The following is a 19,167-nucleotide window of genomic DNA, read 5'->3' on the forward strand; positions in this document are numbered from 1 at the left end:
GTTCCCTAACTACCGCTAGCGAGAGAAGAGCGGCAGTGACACATTACCAAGTTACACACTGGGAAATTCTCAGGATAGGGTATTTTCCATAGAGGCAGACTATCTGATATTTCAGAGTTCTTACACTGCTAGATTTTAACTATCACTACAAGTAACTATGGGGGGTTGTCAGAATTTGATTTGTGGGTTCAACTGTAGGTATTAATCTTGAACTAGTGAAGCTTATTTAGTTGCAATCATATGCTCTGCCAGCCTCGGACAAACTGGTCTGCTAAACTGGTAACACATGTCTTTGCTAGTTCTGGGCGCAGCATGTCCTATCTCTCCATCTATAAACTTGCTTCTATTTTTAAATACATACATATCAATCAGTGAAAACACTGATCTCATTAGGCATTATTTCTATACTACGGGAAGTGGCATTCTACTTTATTCAATGCGAAATAATTGGTTTCTGCCAGTAAAATCTCTATTTTCCATTAAAAAAATTAACTACTCACAAAAAACCACATTGTGTCCAGATAGATCAAAGACAATACATTTATTAAACTTTGAGAAAACAACAAAACACTAACATAGGGAAAGTTAAATAGAAATTGAAAGACACATCTTCTGACCTGCATATCATGGCTTGTGTGACCAGTAAAAGTACCAAAATGACATTCTGAGTTTGACTGAGGTATTTAACTATTTTTGGCAATAGAAACAGAGTAAGAAACTTCTTTCAAACACACACAGAGGCATTACTTGCATTAGTGTCTACCATCTACGAAATTTTATATGAAACTAAATAATGTAGCTGTTAGAAAAATATAGCAGCAAATTAGCAGAATATCTAATGCACATTTACCATAAAGTACGTGCTAAACTTAAAAAACCCACCCAGTAGTTGGGCCCAGTCCTGTAGCACTTGGTCACAGAAAGAGCATCAGTGAGTTCAGTTGGAGACATCATAAGCAAGACCTGCATTCGCTGCACATCAAAGGCTTCTGAAATGAATGTCCCTACTTGCTTTCTAAGAACCCTGCTGTGATGAAACCATGGCCTAGGAAGGTAACTCCTGAAACAACAAAAAGCTCCATCAGGTTCTTAACATATGTAAGAACAAAGAGAAGTTTCCTGACAAGTTTCAGTTTCCTCCCGCTTCCTTCTGAAAGTCTGCCTAACACAGTCAGAGGAGATGCTGTTAGGCTGCAGAAACAAAAATCATGTTTGAACAATACTGCACTTAATCCCCTTGTTCCACTAAAGTATTTTAATTCTGTTATAGCTTTAAAATTAACTGCTGGCTAACTGCTGAAGTCCTTAAATTTTTTTTTTTTTTAATCAAGACTTTATGTGGCACAAACTATTAAATGTAGTGATACCTTTGGCTGTAGAAAGGCTTCAGAAGTTGGTCAAACATGCAGAAACTATGCTGCCAAGTCACCAGAGTTTATTCACATATTCTCAAAAATGTTCAATGAAAGTTGTTTAATACTGTGGTCAACAAAATTTTGTGTATAAAAAGTATATTTTTTTTATTAGCATTAACTAGAATCTGATGAAGAACAAAATAATTTGCCCAAATATTTTGTATATTTTAAAGTTTTATACAGAACTTTAAATTGCATGTATATTTCTATACTAGCTACCATAAGAAAGTAATAGAATTAATTCCTTTAAGCTTCTACAATATTTCAAAATTTCTCTACAGGTTTCTTTGGAGGTATAAAATGGCTCTGTAAAAACTTTTTCTTTTAGTTCCAAACAAAACTTTCATAAAACAGAAAACTCCTTTTTAAGACTGCAGCAATTACATTCCTTAAATGGGTATCATAATTGAACTACAGTGTGTAGGGTAATAGAAAATATTTATGTTTTTATGACTAAAATATTAAAATATATTTTATTATTTTTATATAAATCAAAATAGATGTGTTATTTAGTCAAGCTACTTCTGGTTTTTCACCTATATATGATCAATTCCCAATTATTGATACAAAGATCTCTGCCAACAGCACAGTTTTTTCTAAATTCTTAGACTTTAAATCACCTGATTTTTAGCTTTATCAAAATGCACTGTATATTTAAAACATAGTAATTTCAATGTTTAGTATCACAAAAATCAACAACCACAAGAACAAGACAAAACAGCCTCAAGACAAATTCATAGATAATATTTACAGAACACAATAGGAATATTTTGATGTATATTTCATGTTGCAACATTTCAGATAAAATTATAGGAACCACAAGAAACTTTTAGACTTCATTTTGGTTTCAGCATACAAGCCCAAAGTGACTCTCTGCTGTGAAATACTGCACACACCTAGTCAAAAAAGAGCTACGGCATGATTTTGTTCAGCTGGTCTGTGCTCACATAACCGCAAGACATGTTGAATTCCTTGTCTGGCACTGGCAGTGCAGTTGCATTGAGCACAAGGCCTTGTGGAGAGTGAACGATATGAATAGACGTGTAGTCTGGGACCGGCATCTCTGAACTTGGGATTTCTGCTGTTGAAGCTCCAAGATTGACACCAGTAGTGGTAAGGCTCTCTGTGGTGAAGTAGGCGTCGTCGTTACAGATTTGTTCCTGAACATGTGGCTCGTTCTCTTCATGGGAAGTCACAGCAATACACTTTTTCACATCTGCTTCACAGAAATAGGTATTGTCCATAGTGAAGTTTTGTTCTGTGCATCCTTCACGCTGTGTTCTCCCCACCTTGGATTTCTGCCCTGGTGAAAGTACAACTCTGCCCGCTGGAGTAATATCACTCACTTGAGCATAAAAGTCAGTATTTGTCAGTGAATTCTGGTTACTTATCTGGGGATGGACCGATGGACGAGGTGAGTCAGCGCTGTCTGCAAAGGGTGGCCACAGCTGGATGTTTTCAGACTGAGTATTCATATGCCGGTGTTGGGTGTCTGTGTTGGCAAGGCTTGCAAGTGACTCATCCTCATTTTTTCTATCAAGACACAGGAGATCCTCTTCTTTTTCACTACCCTTTTTGAACTGATCGCTATCGGAGATGGCATCACACGAGTCACTTGCACTGAAGTCTGTCTCTGGAATATCTGGTTCACAACAACTGGCCCGTCCAGAATCATCATCCTTTGCTCCCAAGCAACTGTGAGATTTCAGGTGATCTTCACTCAGGAGCCTGTCAGTATCTGAGACTCTGTTCTTCTCATCAGGGTCTTCTATGTCCAACTCAATAAATTCAACCCACAAGTCATCATTGTATAGCTTTGTCTTGTAGTCACCATGGCTGGCTAAGATGGAGTTCACTTCATCTAGTTTTCCCTTCTATAAAGCAAGAAAAATATTTTTATAAGGGAAATAACAAAAATGCTTCTTCTTTTTATGATATTAAGTTACGTAAAGGTAGCTGTAGCTAATGTTATGATTAAAAAGGGCTTTATCATTGTTTTATGCAAACTAATTATGTGGCAATTCACCCCACGTCAGAATTTTCTTCTACAGAATTTTTCTGCCTGGGACAACAACTGTTATCTGCTATTATTACTAGTGTTCCCACTCCCATAAAAGATTTTAGAGCTCAGTATTACCTTCAACAGATCTGGGTCAATCCCTTTAATCTTTGGAACAGGCACAGGAGGAAAAATAAGCATTTTTAACCTGGAAAAAAAATTTGGCTTTTAATTCTCAGTGGTCCTTTTTTGAGGAAGTTAGAAAAAAGATAGGTTTACATTGTGTTTATACTTAATTACTGCAAAACCTGAATGTTTGAAAATTCAATTTCAAATACTCCTAATAAAAAGAATTATTGGTTTTTCTCATTGCAAATTAAGAAACAAATTTTCTGCACACTTCCTTGTTGAAATCATGTTTATGAGGGAATTCACTTTAAAGTCTGGTCTTTGATAATTCAGTGCTATAAAGTAAATTCCTAGAGTTCTGTGAATAGTTTCTCTTTTTACATAATTTTCAATGGAACCTGATACAACCCTTGATATGCAGTGACTTTCCCCAGATGTTTTTTCAGGAACAGAGCAACCTTGCGTAAGCCCAATAAATATGAATACAAGAACAGGAAACAGGAATTGGTGTAAAGAGTGAAATACTTTAAAATTAATAAATAAACCAGAAAAACAACTACAAAAAATTAGGCTAGTATTTTGCTATCTCTATTACACATCTGTTTTCTGAAGAAGAAATAAAGGCAGAGTTTTATCCTTGTAGCTAAAGGACTAGTAACTTGCTTATGCATTTGCATGCTGTGGAAATATAAATTATTCTAATCCTTCATACAGCACACTCCTTATTCTTCAAGGGGACAAAACTCACCCCGCCCCCCTCCAAAGGAAACAACACCCTAATAGGAGGATGATTTTCCATTAATAATAATCCAACAATAGGAGATCATGCCTATCCCTTCCATTTTATCTCCCTACTTCCTTTGCAAACAGCTAAACTGTAGTTCTCAAAAGGAAAATTAACATTCTTTTCATACTGGGTTACTTGCCTATTTTAGAAAGTGAGCTGTGGGAATGGTAGATAAAAATCCACATATTAGTTATGCTGCATTGTTAGTGACCTTGGTGAGGTCCAGAGAGGATCACAGCAGTCTTAAAAAGTGTTAGAAATTTACGCACCTTTGGCTTAACAATGGCAGCTCCAGATTCCCCAGCTGCTTTTTGGTTTTGGGCAGACCCTCAATGTCCTGCCCAACAAGCCTAATGAGAGCCAGAAATGCATTAATTTTCTACCTAATCCTTGGAGGGATAGTGTTATATGTGCACTAGCTGGGCTATCAGGGTACCACTTTAAGACTTGTGCTTAAAGTCAAATCCAAAAATCAGCTATTCTGATAGGAATAGCTAGTCACTGCTTCTAATGAAGCAGAGACTAAGGATTTTACCACTTGCTGCCTGGACAAATCATTCAGGAGGGAGAAATATGCTCTACTTCTTTCTTAGCCTAGCATAATTTAAACTTTCATCTCTCAACTCTAATGACCTAAACCTAAGGCGTGTCTCCTAGAGAGCCTTGGTCAGATCCCGTGAGATCAGAACCCAGGAAAATATGATGCGGTATCTTTTCAGAATCAGGAGAAAACTGAGTGGATATTTTGCATTATGGAAAGCTTCTCTGCTGAATACATTGCTATTCCACTACCATGTGCTCCAGTTTGAAGAAACAGGTGCAGACTAACAGGTTCAGAAAAACATTCCACATGAAGGGTCCTCAGTGCAGAAAAGCCTCCTTCAGCAGTCATAATTAGCTTGGAAGGTATTTATAAACTCTTATCAGACACACTTCAGCCCTCAGGATCTCCTGCGACCAAGCCTCTCCTTGCTCAGTGTGCTGACCTTAGTGAGTTTCTGGTCCCACATGCGAGTTGTTCTTGTCCCATTCTGACACATCAAGCTTTTGGCATGAATTGGATCAGGAGCCTTGCTCTTAAACCTGGGATTGGGATGATATTGCAGGGAGTGGTTTCCTGAAATTAAACTCCACCAAAGCAGAGTGCTGCTGCCTAAATTATTTTTTAGATCTGCTCCAACTGCATGACATTCTTTTAATTTCAGTGGTTGGTCCTGTGTGCAAAACACCCAAGTGTTCACTTTCAAAGTGTATATACAAAGCACTGACAACAGGCATGTGTTGTTTCATAGTTTAGAACAGTATTAGAATGACATCCAAGCTGAATTCTGCCAAAACCTATCCTTGAACATGCATATTAGGAGATTAATTAACTTTAAAACTGTAATTTTTATATGTTTCATTCTTTCATTTTTACATATGCTACAATTTCATAATTTTTACAAACAACAAAATTATGTGCTTGTTTCATTTTATTCCTCTTATTTATAGGAGCTGCAGTCTATCCACAGAGACCAAATATTCCCCTAGGACTCAAGCTCTTTGCCTTGGCTTGATGAGATAGAGATTAGTGGAATGGTCTAAGAACAAAATCAAATATACAGATATAGGTCTGTAGGAAACTTCTGAACAGCATGTGGTTAAAAATTAGTATTTATAAAATTGGAATGGACTAAAAAACCAGTACCCTTCAAAGCCCAAGTAAATCAACTATGTGAATACCATAGAATAAAATGTTCTGCAATGCAAGAGAAAGAGGAGCTGTCAACAAAAGCAGATTCCCACTGCAGAAGGCCCCATACATACAAATGCCAGTGTACACGTAGCTCATAAGAATGGACAATATTTAAGATAGTTCCTAGTCCCCCAGATTTGAAATAATTCAAGAACCCTTTTTGTTATGCTACAGGTACATAAAATCTGACAAACAAAAACTCTCTACCTTGGTTGTTTAGACAGCACGATTAAGATCACTGTTATGGCCAGCCCACATGCTCCGAAGGTAACAACTAAGAACCACGGAAACCCAATTTCTGAAAAAACAGAACATAAATGTGTTATCAGGAATCTGCATTTCTGTCGCATCTTTAATTTCAACCTTCTCTTCTACCACCTGACCTTCCAAAAGTGATAAAAACTGATGGAATTTTTGGTTACTTAAATGTGAAAGTGCTATGTTCTGAAGAAATAAAAATATGCTTTTGGTCACAATACTTTTCATACTCAGTCACCGAGACTCCCGGAAAAGCCAGACTGATTTTATAAACTAAACAAGATCTTAGGAAAGAGAGTATCTGTAGCAAAACCAGCCATGAGGAACATTCTGCCTACTTGGAACATGCTATTGATAGTCCTGATGGCATATAATACTACTTGTTCATCCAAGATGAGAGAACATCTAATAGCACACTAACTCATAGGCAAACTACTTTTCTCTCCTAAACCCTAGATTACGGTGGTGTCAGAAAGCATACTACTTCTCTAAAGGTTGAACATTATGTTGTGAACCATCATTTGAGAAAAAAATCTCCCTTTAATTTGCCTGGCATTTGGTTACAAAAGATATAGAAATTAACTGAGAAATGCAATTTAGTAGGAATTAAGAACCATTCTGATAAATGAAATGTTTTATCTCTCCAATACTAGCAATTCCATTATGCTTGAGCTGACACCTTAAAACACAAAGCATTAAGAAATTTACACTGTCTTTAGTCTTAGATTTTTCTCATTTGTTCCCAACGGTAACTTTTCCATACAAACTTCATTTTTTTTTTTTTTGGACGAAGGAACACTGGACAGAAAGCTTTAGGACTCTACACGTGATCATGAATGAACTTTCAGAAAAAAAAAGAAATAAAAAATTTAGGTATGAGTTTGAGTCCTGTTCTAAGTTTAGATTTTGACTAGATACACTTTCAGGCATGACTAAAGTCTATATGGATATGTCTGTGTTAAACCAGTCTCTATTTTAATGGAGAAACAGTAAGTCCTTGTCCTGTCAGTGAGACCAGCAGATGTCCAGCTGCTTCAAAAAGTAAGAATATTGCATTAGAATGGAACTACTTTAAATTTTTAATACATGGAAGCCTAAAGTTTAATTCTGTGTTCCTTAAGGTGATATACAAAATAATCAAAAATAAATTCTCAATCAAATCAGCTCCCTACTGCTGTGTGAGATGTATGGATATGTATCACCTTGGAGAATCTCAGTGGCAGTGACTGAAGAAAACTGTGGTTGTAGGATGGCCTTAGATTTTTATAGTATTTTAATTTCATTCATATAAAAACCTTGACAATGTAATGCAGATGGGGTTAATAAAATAATGCCACATGTACAGAACAGTTTTCCTTATAAATTAGGAAAGAAAACTAGTAATAGGGAGAGTTAAAAAGGAGAATCTAGCAAGGTTTTGAAAGATAAGAATTATGGGTTGTTTTATTTAACACCTTCACTACTACCCTGGAAAATGAAGTGAAGCAGCTTCTTAAAATACATTCTGAAGACTTGATATTTTAAAGAGTTAATTTAGTAGCTCAGACTCAAGAGTACTTTAGGAAAAGGCACTGTCTCATTCTTTCAATAGAAAAAATGTGGTGATCAATGACTGTTTTTCTTCTGTGTTTAACAGCACTTTAAAATAAGTACAAGTCAGAAGCAAGAATCAGAGGAACACTCACTTGTCCTTTATTGGAGCAGGATGATCAGAAAAACACATAATTCTGCTAACAATTAGTATACAACCATTAGTATAACACTAGCAGAAGCGACAATTCTTCTCTTTGCTACTGAAGTGCTCATTTTAAATGATGAAGTATGAGATTTAACTTTGTTTTAGGCTCTGTAAGATGTGCGACAGCAGTTATTTGTGATTCTTAAAGTTATCTGTATTTTTGCTCAATGATGAGCTGTGAAAGTCTTGGTGAGTTTACTCCTGAGCTTGCATATAGAACTTGTACATTCTCAATCTCACCAAATTATCTTCTCACGCAGTAGGATGAGTAATCTAGCTATTCAACCATAAAATATTGACAGTAAGGAGAAAAAACACACACACACTCCAAAAAGGCAAGAATTACAGTTATAAAAATACTTTATTTACCTTCAGAACGAACACATTCACTGCCCAGTTGAGAAAAAGATACATAAATGATTTCACTGAACTCCCCAAATTTTTCAGAGGTTTGTTGTCTTGATCGGAGTCGTATCTCATAATCTCTTCCCATCTTCAGAGAGTACAGTGGAACCATTGTTGAGACCCTGGGTTTTAACTGCAGAGACAGAGGAACTGTGATTTGTTTGAGTTGTACAGGCAATTTTACATTGCTTCTTGATTTCAGAAAATTCAAAGGCATTTTTGCTACTCTAAATTGTAAGGATACCACAAGAAGACTTCAGAGAAAATTCACACCATTTACTTTTGACTTACTGGTCATCAGGCATTGCTGTGATTCAGGGGATCAAAAGTGGAGAATCCAAGCTCTATGTAAATACAGTCACTGAAGAAAGGCAGCTTCCCCCAGTTACGTGCCATAAGTAGGTGGTGTGAACATCTCTCATGTATCTTATCAAGTTGTAAATCCTTTTTAATGTTATAACACAACATTACTTATTGCAAAGTGCCGAAAACGTTCTTAAAATTACCTGTGAGTTTTAAAAGTAGTGCAATCTCCACTACAGAATTAATCATTCTAACCAGACATATTGCACGTTACAGATGTTTTTATTTGGAGAACATTGCATAGGTCTCAAAATCTTCACCTATATATTAAATGTGATAATAGAGACTGTGTGAGAGCTGGCATCAGATTATTAGTTTTTGAAACTTCTATATTAACTCCAACACAGATACTGCTGAATGTCAAACTATGTAGGAAATCACATTAGAAGTCTTAATAAGTGAAAATTTTTCTATTTCTCCTCTAAGAATATGTATTTTAGCTTCAAAAGTTCAACAAAAGGATACAAAAATAAGGAAAATGTGCTCAAATTAGAAATCCATATGGCATATGTTAAGTTCTCCTTTTACAGCAGAATCAAGGATGATACCAGCAAAACTCACCAAGACTTAGGGCTAAGACTAAAAACACCTGGAAATCAGCAGCCATTGGGAATTTGAAGGAAGCTTCAACAATACGCTCTGTAGCTACATAATCTTAACTTAAGACAGTCTGTTGGTAGCTATGATCTGTGGAGTTCTCTGATGCCTGGTGACTCCAGTGTGCTGAGACCCAACCAGCCAGATTTTGCAGGAGGCAGTGATCTCAGGCAGATTGCTTTTCTCTGCTAGTAGCTGTGCACAAGATCATGGAGAACCATTGCTCTACACCCTAAAGGTTCTTAACATGTGAAGAATATCCAGTTGGAAGGCACTGGAAAGGAAATAATGATGTCACTTGGAAAAAGCAGTATACAGACTAAATTAGAGACTTTGTGAAAGAAACCTGGATGGAGCAAGATGTATGGACTGGGAAAAGTTCAGCATGAACTGGAATAGATGAATAGCACTTGTCATGGATTAAATCAAGTAAAAGCCATATGAGAGAGACATGATAAAAGACAACTAATAAAAATGCATGACAGCATACAGCAAAATCACTTAAAGTGTGTGAACAGGAGCTTGGAATCAGACCACTGGACTTACTGCATGCAGTTCAGTCAGGTCAGTGTACAGGGAGTGATGCTTGACTGACATACTAAAGAGATGTGTGACAAATGTGCTGTCAACGCTAAGCTGTGTGACTGCACTGCCTCATGAATCTGGTCCTGTAAGAGGGAGTTGATGCAGACTGCAGAACAGTATTCTGTCATTAGCCAGCTGGAGCCCCTGGGACACCAGGAGTGCCCACTGGGATGGAGTCACCAGGGGCAGAGGCTGGCCTAGGCACAACAGGCAACACAGCAACCAAGGCAATGGCTTTCACAACTTTTAACAGAAAGCGGTGAGAACTGGGAGATGGGCAGTACTAGGAAAGATACAGAGGTAACCTGGGAAGGTATAACACAGGATTAGGCACCTGAACACCACAGGAAGGCATTGGCTATACCCAATGCAGTGCAGGAAGATGAGTTTCTCATCCCTCAGAATAGTAAACCCTGTCTCTCAGCCACACTGATGTATGGACTCAATGGTATTCAGCACTGGAGTTAATACTCCATGCATCCCTGCCCTAAGTGCACTTGGCTGCAGTATGAAATTTAAAAGATAATGAGAGCCAACAGAGTCCTCCCTGTTTCAGCTCTCTTCACTGAGCACTGAGCTGTGATCATTAATTTCATCCCATATTAGGTGGATCTGGGCCTGGGTTGATTGTTGTTTTTTTTTAGTACATCAAAAGATCAGGCCGATCCAAAATATAATAACTAAAGCAAAATTAGACTTTCAAGACTCCTTGTCACACATACATTTTTGGCATTCATAGACACTCCACTATGAAGTCACCATTCTTCTCTACTTTTCAGCTGATGGGTGTTTTCACACCTTGTTTAGAAAACAGAACAGTCTCACAGGGTCTGTACAGCTAGTTGGGACTAGTAGACATGGACAGACACAAGAGGGGACAGAATTTTAGTCTAGTGAATGTAAAGAGCAACAGTTCAAGATAAGAGGGTAGAATTTTAAAAAGATACCCGCAAGAAGCTAGTAACAATAATGGATTTTTTTCAAACTCTGAGCCAGGTTGCATTTGTCTCTGTCTCATGAACACCCATTATGTGAGGGTTGAGATTTTATTGTTTTTAGAGTTTTATTGTTTCTGTTTTCTCAGAAAATAATTTTGGTCCTCTTATCAATTCAACTTATTGTTATAACACTTCACTAATTAATGTTGTAGTTCTCTTTAAATCAATAACATCTATTTTCAGTTAGTAAATGTATTGAAAAAATGAATGCTATACATGAAAAATCAAACAATCATTCCAAAACATATAAAAAAATTAGAAACAAGTCTTAGTACGGGAGAGACCTAATACAATATTAAGTAATATTAATTAGTTTTTGTATTACTTGTATGTCCAAAGCATTATGGCATATTTAAGCAGTCAAAGTTGATCCTTTGTGTAAAAAGTTAGTAATAACTAGACATGTGTAACTAGATAATGTACAAGTAGATATTTATCTCTTTACTGCTTCCACATTCATTACAGAAGATATTTGTAGCAAGGGATGCAAACAATGAAATTGGAGTACTGCTGCAATGCTGTTATTCAGAGATTTGCTATTTTCTCAGGCCAGACTAGATTTTGTTCGGAAATTCGTCTTTTGTGTTCTGATAGCGTCTCAGGGAATTATGCCATGTTTGTACTCTTAAACTGAAAGGCACAAAACCATACAACATATACAGCTTAAGTACAACATAATCTTTAGTAGTATGTTTCTTGAGGCAAGTATAGTATTCAGCAATTCATCATCTGTTTTCTGAAAGAAGAAACACTGATCTTCAAACCTTTGCTCTCCTGGAAAGAACTATTCTGAAGGCATTCTGGAATTATTGATGGTACTGGAGCAAGAACATAGCTTTATTAGGGTATTTATAAGACTGATATCTAAAGATTTTTAAAAAAATCATCAAAAATGTGAATTTTTAGAGATAGATGTATTGACACCTGCTTTGGAAAATCTGCAGATTTTCAACTTCTTATGGAGTATTTATTTACTGCCTAAACTTAACTCATTTCATAAGCTTTAAAATACAGAGGCTATATAGTAGAAACAGCTAAACCAGTACAGAGGGAAATATAGACGTGAATTAGGAAAAAAATTTACAGACATTATAGGCCTGTTTGGCTGTAAACTTACTAATCAGGAGTAGACTAAAGAGAAAATGATAACGTTGGGAAGGACCAGAGGTGAGGAGGGAGACAAGGTCTTTCACAGGCAACCAAAACAATTTTACTGTTTCAATTGGTAAATTTGCCTTTTGTAGACTAAGACAAATTTGTAACAGTATTATCTGCTTTCTTTCAGTTAACTGAGTTCATATTAAAAAGAAAGCAAAGGAAAGATTCTGCTCTGAAATGATGTTCTTACTGCATCAAAGAAGAGATCTCCATATGCAAATAAACCATGACACACTGGATTTAGACCGTGCATTCAAGTAAGCTGAATACAATTTCTTCCCTATAACAGAAAAACTAACTTCTCAAACTAATTACATGAGAAGCTAAGTGATTTTCAAAAAGAAAACTTAAAAGATTTGGAGGCTATGTACTTTATATTTTCACAGACTATCCTTATAGTCACCAATTTCCCCTTGCTATCTGTTATGAAATCTGTACATCTTTCATATGTTGAATTATTTTTATTTGTTTATTATATCAAATCCTTTTTTCCCTCTTTTTTATTCTACTGAAATGATAATTATAAATATTGAAACTTTACAGGTACTGTAAATATTCTGAAGAATCTGGACTGATGTGGTGACATTTTCCAATCAAAATATTCCTTAAGAACTACTTAAAAAATGTGCACTGTTCAAATAGTTGAATTTTCAGAAAACAATAGAAAAATATTTTATCCTTGAGAAAACTTGCATATATCTGACTATTTCTATACTTTCTAATCTAACACAGATGTTTCAGGTTTTTTATTATCCAGCATGACAACACATAAAGTTACAATATTTCCTAGAAAAATGTCAGAAAAAATATGGTCATATTGTTTGAGAGTTGAGGTATAATCTAATTAGCAATTACAAACCTGTTATTTTTTATAGTGGTACAAAAGTGCAAGAAAGAATGAGGCTGCACTGTAGTAGTGCAAGCCTGCACTTATACTATTGTATAATAAATATTTGCTTCATACCTCCTTCCATTTTGTCTCATTAACTTCTTTGTACTGCAATTCATACTCCAGAGTAATCCATCCCTTCTGAACATCTGCTGTTGGTGGTGGATCCCATCTTACCTGGATATCTGCATGGATCCCAGTCTGACTAGTATTTAGCAGAGTCCAGTTAATGTGGACAGGGGGATCAGGTAGTACTGTTTAAACAGAGTATTTGGAATAGAAGTTTTCAATGTGAAGTGGCTACACACTGTTAAATGATTTCAGGACATAAAAAACATATTAACCATTTATTTTCTGATTAAAATCTAATGTAAATCAATGACAAAATCCCTGCTGGTTTGGTAACAAGAAGGTACCCTGCTATTGACAGTAGGCATGCTCTAATAAAAAAGACTAAAAATGTATTACCTATTAAAATATATTTCTGAGTAGCAGATTATAAATCACTGAGACATAAATGATTCTCCATTAAAATTTAAATCTAGACTTCTGAATAGAAGTAAAAACAATAATTGGAGTAACACAGAAAGATAAATATTCGATAACTAATATAGAAGTACATTGGAAAACTATGGTATCTGAAAAACTGATCTATATTTGTTCAGCTTAATAAAAGAAAGCAGTGGGTATTCTAGTCACTTGTAGGAATAAATTAATTGCATATGCATACACCACCACTCTGAACAAGCAATAACATCTGCAAAGTCCCAGACAGTCATAATTCATATTGCCATAAATAGAAATTCTAGCTTAGAAATGCTAAACATCCTGATTCTGTAGATTAATGTTGATTCAGGAACAAAAACTGTTTTGCTTCCAGAGCTTTGCTGAATCAAGGTTTTAACACCATCCTTGCTGGCCAAGGAGATGTAGCATCCATTAGAAAAGACTCAGTGTGACAGCAAAGGCAAGCTCATTTGAGCTTGCACACATTTGAGAGCCCACTGGTATTCAGAAAAAGAAACCCCATATTTGCTTTTATCTTTCTAGCTTTTTCCCAATCTCAGCAATATTTTCTGGTGTGGATCCCCTTCAGACCTTACAAAATCAAATCCCTTCCTATATACCATATTTTTTTAGATACTAACTTTCCTGAGAGGTAAAATTTAAATACAGTAAGAATAATGAGAAAGCTTATAGAGGTAAGATACATAATGGAAGCATACCTATTTCATCAACACTGAAACATTTTTGATCAAATACTTGATTTTTACTGGCAAGCCGAACACAATATGGTACCCAAATAGAGGTGTAGGACACGTTGAAATAACAGCTATTTTCTCCTGATGTGATATAATCAGGGCATTCTTTCCAGTCCTCATCAATACTAGAATGACAACAAAAATATAATATACATGAGAGAGAGGTTTATAGACCTTACACAGGATAAACGATAGATGTTACAAGACACACTGTTGAAAGTTGTAACCTTTATAAAAGCAAGAAAAACATATCAATATTGATGGTGATTTACAATGAAAACACTCTGCAAGCAACCTGAACAACTGAGTTTAGGTACGCATGTACTGTTAATGGCATTTCTGAGCTTTGGATGTTGCTTTAAGAGCGTTGATCACTCACACTTGAGAAAGTGCCTGAAGTGGATGCTGTAGGAGACCTAGCACAAACCAGCTCAGGACTACAGGATGCGAAAGAACAGAAACACAGCGCTGTGAGTGAGGAAGACCCTAAAACACAAGCTCGGAACTACAAGTAAGAAAACTTCTATAATTTTTTTCTGACTTTGTTAAAAAATTCATAAATGTTTTTTGTAAATAAAAGAATCGCAGCAGGAAAGATCATATCCATTTCAGCTGTTAAAAAAAGACAAAGTAGAAATTATACAGAGTAGCACGACCTCTCAGATTGAAATAGCATCATTTTAATACAGCCAAGCTTAAACTACTCAGTAAGTTCAAAAAAAGTCTTCAGTTAAAGCAAAATGAGAATAGCTAAATTGTTAGGAATAGTCGATAAGAAAAGTAACAGGCATTTATTCAGCATTTCTGAAATCACTTTAGAGAAAAATCTCATAGTGAACAGACCTGCTGCTTCTGGTTTTTATCTCAATACCATCTCTCAGCTCAAATATAAACTGAAAAAGGATCTTTTAAAAAATTACAGTCTTGGTTTGTTAAAAAGTATGCACCATAAATGCCTATTCTTACTAAGAGCCATTGAGGATGTAGAGAAGGATGATTAAATCAATTAAGTCAAGTGCAGCCTTCAATATTGGAGTGGGTGCTTAAAAACTAAAAAGGCAGATACTACATTAATTGAGTAAGAAGCATTTCTGCCACTGGTCTTGTGCCTAGCTGACGAGACCAGACACTGTTCTGAACAAAGTGCTGTAACTCTGCCAGACTCAGGACTTGATAAAGGTGTATACAATTAGATACTATGGCTTCTGGAAGCAGAAGACTCATTTAGAGGACAGAATTAGGTCCTGAGCCTTAACTGTAGCTTGCACATTGAAACAGAAATATTTTTACCACATCTTTTATTGCAGTATTCTAATTTCTAGGACAAACATTACATATATGATCTGCTCAATGTACCTGGTACTGCTTTATTATAGAGTTAAACTGACTTTTAAAGTTTGTAATCTCATGGTATATGCCATAACAACTGTCAGCCAAACATTTACACTTAAATATTGAGTCCTTGCCCATTGCAGAGGGGTTGGAAAATAGGTGAACTTTAAGGTCCCTTCCAACCCAAACCATTCTATGATTTTACGATTTCTGAGAGGTCTCAGAAGAGTAATGAGGAAAGCCAGCCTTGCCATTAGGCTCAAGTTTGTTATGCAGATGTGTCATCATCATCACAAAGTGTAGGTAGATCAAAAAGATTGAAACCCTGTTCATTAGAGGGAACAGAAACTCACATTCTCCTGTTCCCATGAAAAAAAGGCCTGTTTTCATTAATAGCCATTACTGGTAATGTCTATGTTCTCTTTCAGGAAAATCATTATAACATGCTGATAATTAAAAAAGTTTAAGTGGGATGTGAATGGTAAATAAAGAGGGCTCAAGGAAACATAATGACCAGTGTTGGAGCAGCCTTTTCATCTGGACTTGCACATTCAGACTTTAATACAAGAGTTGATCAATGGGAAATTTATAAAAAATTAATAAAAATTTGAAAGGAGTTATATCCAAACTCCACATTGGTGCACAGATACAAGGAATCTCAGCAAGCTATGTTGGCAAAGAATAAACGGAACTTGCCAATTAAAAAATCCTTTCCCAAGCCACACAGTGTTCAGTTTTAGATTCTGCAACCTGGACCTAAATTTAACAAGAATGTGTTCCTAATTACCTACCAAATAACACTTGTTGCTGCAAATTGCTTAATAATTAACAATAATTTCTGACATTGAAAAAAATGCACTTAAAACATAGTTTTATGCTCCTGAAAACAGCATGGCTCATAACATAGCAAACATCTAACAGTAACAAGCTAAGAAGCATAGCAAAATAAATGCCTTCTCATTTCCACTTTCAGTTTTTATTACCTTTTCATGTACAATAGTTGTATTGTTCTTGGAGCAGTGAGGTTATAAAAATTTCCATCTGTCCAATAACACGAAAATGTCTCCATTTCAGGTGATCTGCAAATGCTGATTTGTGGCCACTGCAAAAGGTCTGTCAGGAAAAATGGCAGGGGACAGAAGGATACACATTAAACAAACCCATACGCCAGACTAACATGCTGTTAAAATGAAACTCAGCATTTTTAATGAATAATTAACTTCTCGTCCAATCCCTTATGTACAATCAGGCAAGATTTAAATTCTTCTTATGTGCCTATATGTAGATGACTATACCTATAGAAAGCCAAATTTAAGATGGGTCTGCCAAGCTCTCATTTGTACAGAGTAGAAGTGTTAGTATCACAGCCTGACACACAGCATAAGGGCTTCCCAGCCCTATAGCTGCAGCTGAATAGAGTAGAGCAGACTATTTCAGATGGAAGGGACCTACAACAATCATCTAGTCCCACTGCCTGATCACTTCAGGGATGACCAAAACTTAAAGCGTGTTATTAAGGGCACTGTCCAAACACCTTTTAAACACTGGCAGACTTGGGACATAATTTTTAAGGGTGTCATGGTTTAACCCCAGCAGGAGATGAAAATACCATGGAGGTGCTTGCTCACTCCCACTCCAGCAGGATCAGGGAGAGAATTGAAAGGATAAAAGCTAGAAAACTTGTGGGTTGACATAAAGATAGTTTATTAGGGAAAACAAGAGCCATACGCACAAGCAAAGAAAGAATTAATTTACTGCTTCCCATGGGCAGGCAGGTGTTCAGCCATCTTCAGGAGTTCAGGGCCCCACCACATGTAACTTGGGATGATTAACACCATCACTTCAAACAACCCCTCCTTGTTCCCTCGTCCCCTGTCCTGGCTGTGTCTCCTCCCAGCCTCCCATGTATCCCCAGTCTTCTTGCCAGAGTAGCAGTACAAAAAGTAGAAAAGGCCTTGGTTCTGGGTGAGCCCTGCTCACTTAGCAATAACAAAAGCATCTCTGTATTATCAACCCTGTGTTCAGTGCAAATCCAAAACGCAGCCCCATACTAGCCACTGAGAAGAAAATTAATTCTACCCCAGCCAAAACCAGCACAAAGCATCTAATGCCTGTGTTCCCTATTTGGCTTGGGAAGCTTTCAGAGGAAGACTAAAGGCACATGCACCTCTCTGATTACCTGGGAAATAGGAGAATTTATTTAAGAAAATTTCTCCCAAAGGCACTTCAGTTGTATTTGTTAGTCAGGTGTTTCTGGCTGGTGAAATGATCCCTGGTCAGGGAACAACATGGTGCTACTGGACCCTGTATGCAAAATTCTTTGCAAATGTCTTGGCAGTATCACAATGGTGAATACTGGAATTCCAGACTAGATATAAGAGAGAAATGTTTTATGATGAGGGTGGAGGTGGTTAAACACTGAACAGGTTGCCAGAGAGCTCTTTAAAGTGCTCTTTAAAGCCTCAACCTTGGAAACACGAAAAGCCGGGCTGGACTGCACTTGAGCAACCTGGTCTAGTTGAAGATGTCTGGGCTGGTTGCAGGGAGGTTGGACTACTGGACCTTTACAGGTCTCTTCCATCTGTCGGGGTTTCGACTTTGGCTGGATTTTAAACACTTGCTGAAAACTGCTTTCCCTCCTCCTCCCCCCTTTTGTTCTTTTCTGAGTTGAGGGGAAAAAACCCAGAGAATTCCCGAGTAGAGATAAGAACTGGGAGATTCACCCACTAATTATTTCTCACAGGCAAAGAGACTTAAAGTGAATAGAACTTAAATTTCTTGCTAACAAACTTAAACTAAAAACTAAATTATTGCTAATAGAATAAGAACTAAAAGAGTAAAAGAACAAAACAGTCTTAAAACACAACACCTTCCTTCCACTCCCCCCTTCCCTCAGACGTGCAGGGAGATGAGAAAAGGGGGAAAGCCACAGCCAGCGGCTGCTTCTGCTGCTGTTAAAATCCATCTCTTAGATAGGAACTCTTTCCAATTCACTGTCCAGGGGGTCAGCTTTCATCGGGTGCAGAGGGGTCTCTCTCTCTGCACTCTGATGGTTTTCTCTATAGACTGCAAGGGATCATCTTGCTTCACCATTGTCCTCACCACAGTTACGGGGGGGGGGTAATGGCTTTGAGTCCTTCCCCTGTTTCCTGTGGGGTCCCTTCCCACGGGAGACAGTCCTCGATAGACCTCTCCGGTTTGGTCCATCCCTGGGGCCACAGTTCTTCCATAATCTGCTGTCCCTTGGGTCGTGAATGAGTTGCACCAGCGTGGATTCCCCCACAGGGCCACAAGTCCTAACCGGACAACTTGCTACAGCGTAGGTTTCTCTCTCCGTGGGCCACGGGTCTCCAGCAAGACTCTGTTTCATCTTCGGCCTCCCATGGAGTCACATCTTCTTCATGCACTCCTCTGCTCCAGCATGGGCTCCTTCATGAGCTGCAGAGGGGAGTCTCCGCTTCCCGGTAGTCATCCACAGGCAGAAGGGGTCTTGGCTTTTAGTCTTTCCCCTGCTGGA

General features: G+C 37.2%; 1 protein-coding gene across 6 annotated transcripts in view; it reads right to left on the reverse strand.

Moving 5' to 3' along the window:
- Positions 1 to 516: 516 nt before the first annotated feature.
- Positions 517 to 19,167, reverse strand: part of GHR (growth hormone receptor) — a 157,091-nt gene continuing 138,440 nt past the window's right edge. For 5 of the 6 annotated variants that reach the window (XM_027880895.1, XM_027880893.1, XM_027880894.1 and 2 more), the window contains 7 exons: positions 16,634 to 16,763; positions 14,283 to 14,443; positions 13,132 to 13,310; positions 8,431 to 8,599; positions 6,273 to 6,363; positions 3,553 to 3,622; positions 517 to 3,289 (listed from right to left, as the gene is read on the reverse strand). In XM_027880895.1, the coding sequence (XP_027736696.1) occupies positions 2,327 to 3,289; positions 3,553 to 3,622; positions 6,273 to 6,363; positions 8,431 to 8,599; positions 13,132 to 13,310; positions 14,283 to 14,443; positions 16,634 to 16,763 (1,763 nt within the window). In that variant the 3' untranslated portion in view covers positions 517 to 2,326. The remainder of the gene's footprint in view (positions 3,290 to 3,552; positions 3,623 to 6,272; positions 6,364 to 8,430; positions 8,600 to 13,131; positions 13,311 to 14,282; positions 14,444 to 16,633; positions 16,764 to 19,167) is intronic. The other variant, XM_027880898.1, reaches the window with a different exon arrangement.

The sequence above is a fragment of the Empidonax traillii genome, unplaced genomic scaffold (assembly GCF_003031625.1).
Source record: "Empidonax traillii isolate 1590-97213 ecotype Southwest subspecies unplaced genomic scaffold, ASM303162v1 scaffold77:size1270838, whole genome shotgun sequence".
NCBI lineage: Eukaryota > Metazoa > Chordata > Aves > Passeriformes > Tyrannidae > Empidonax > Empidonax traillii.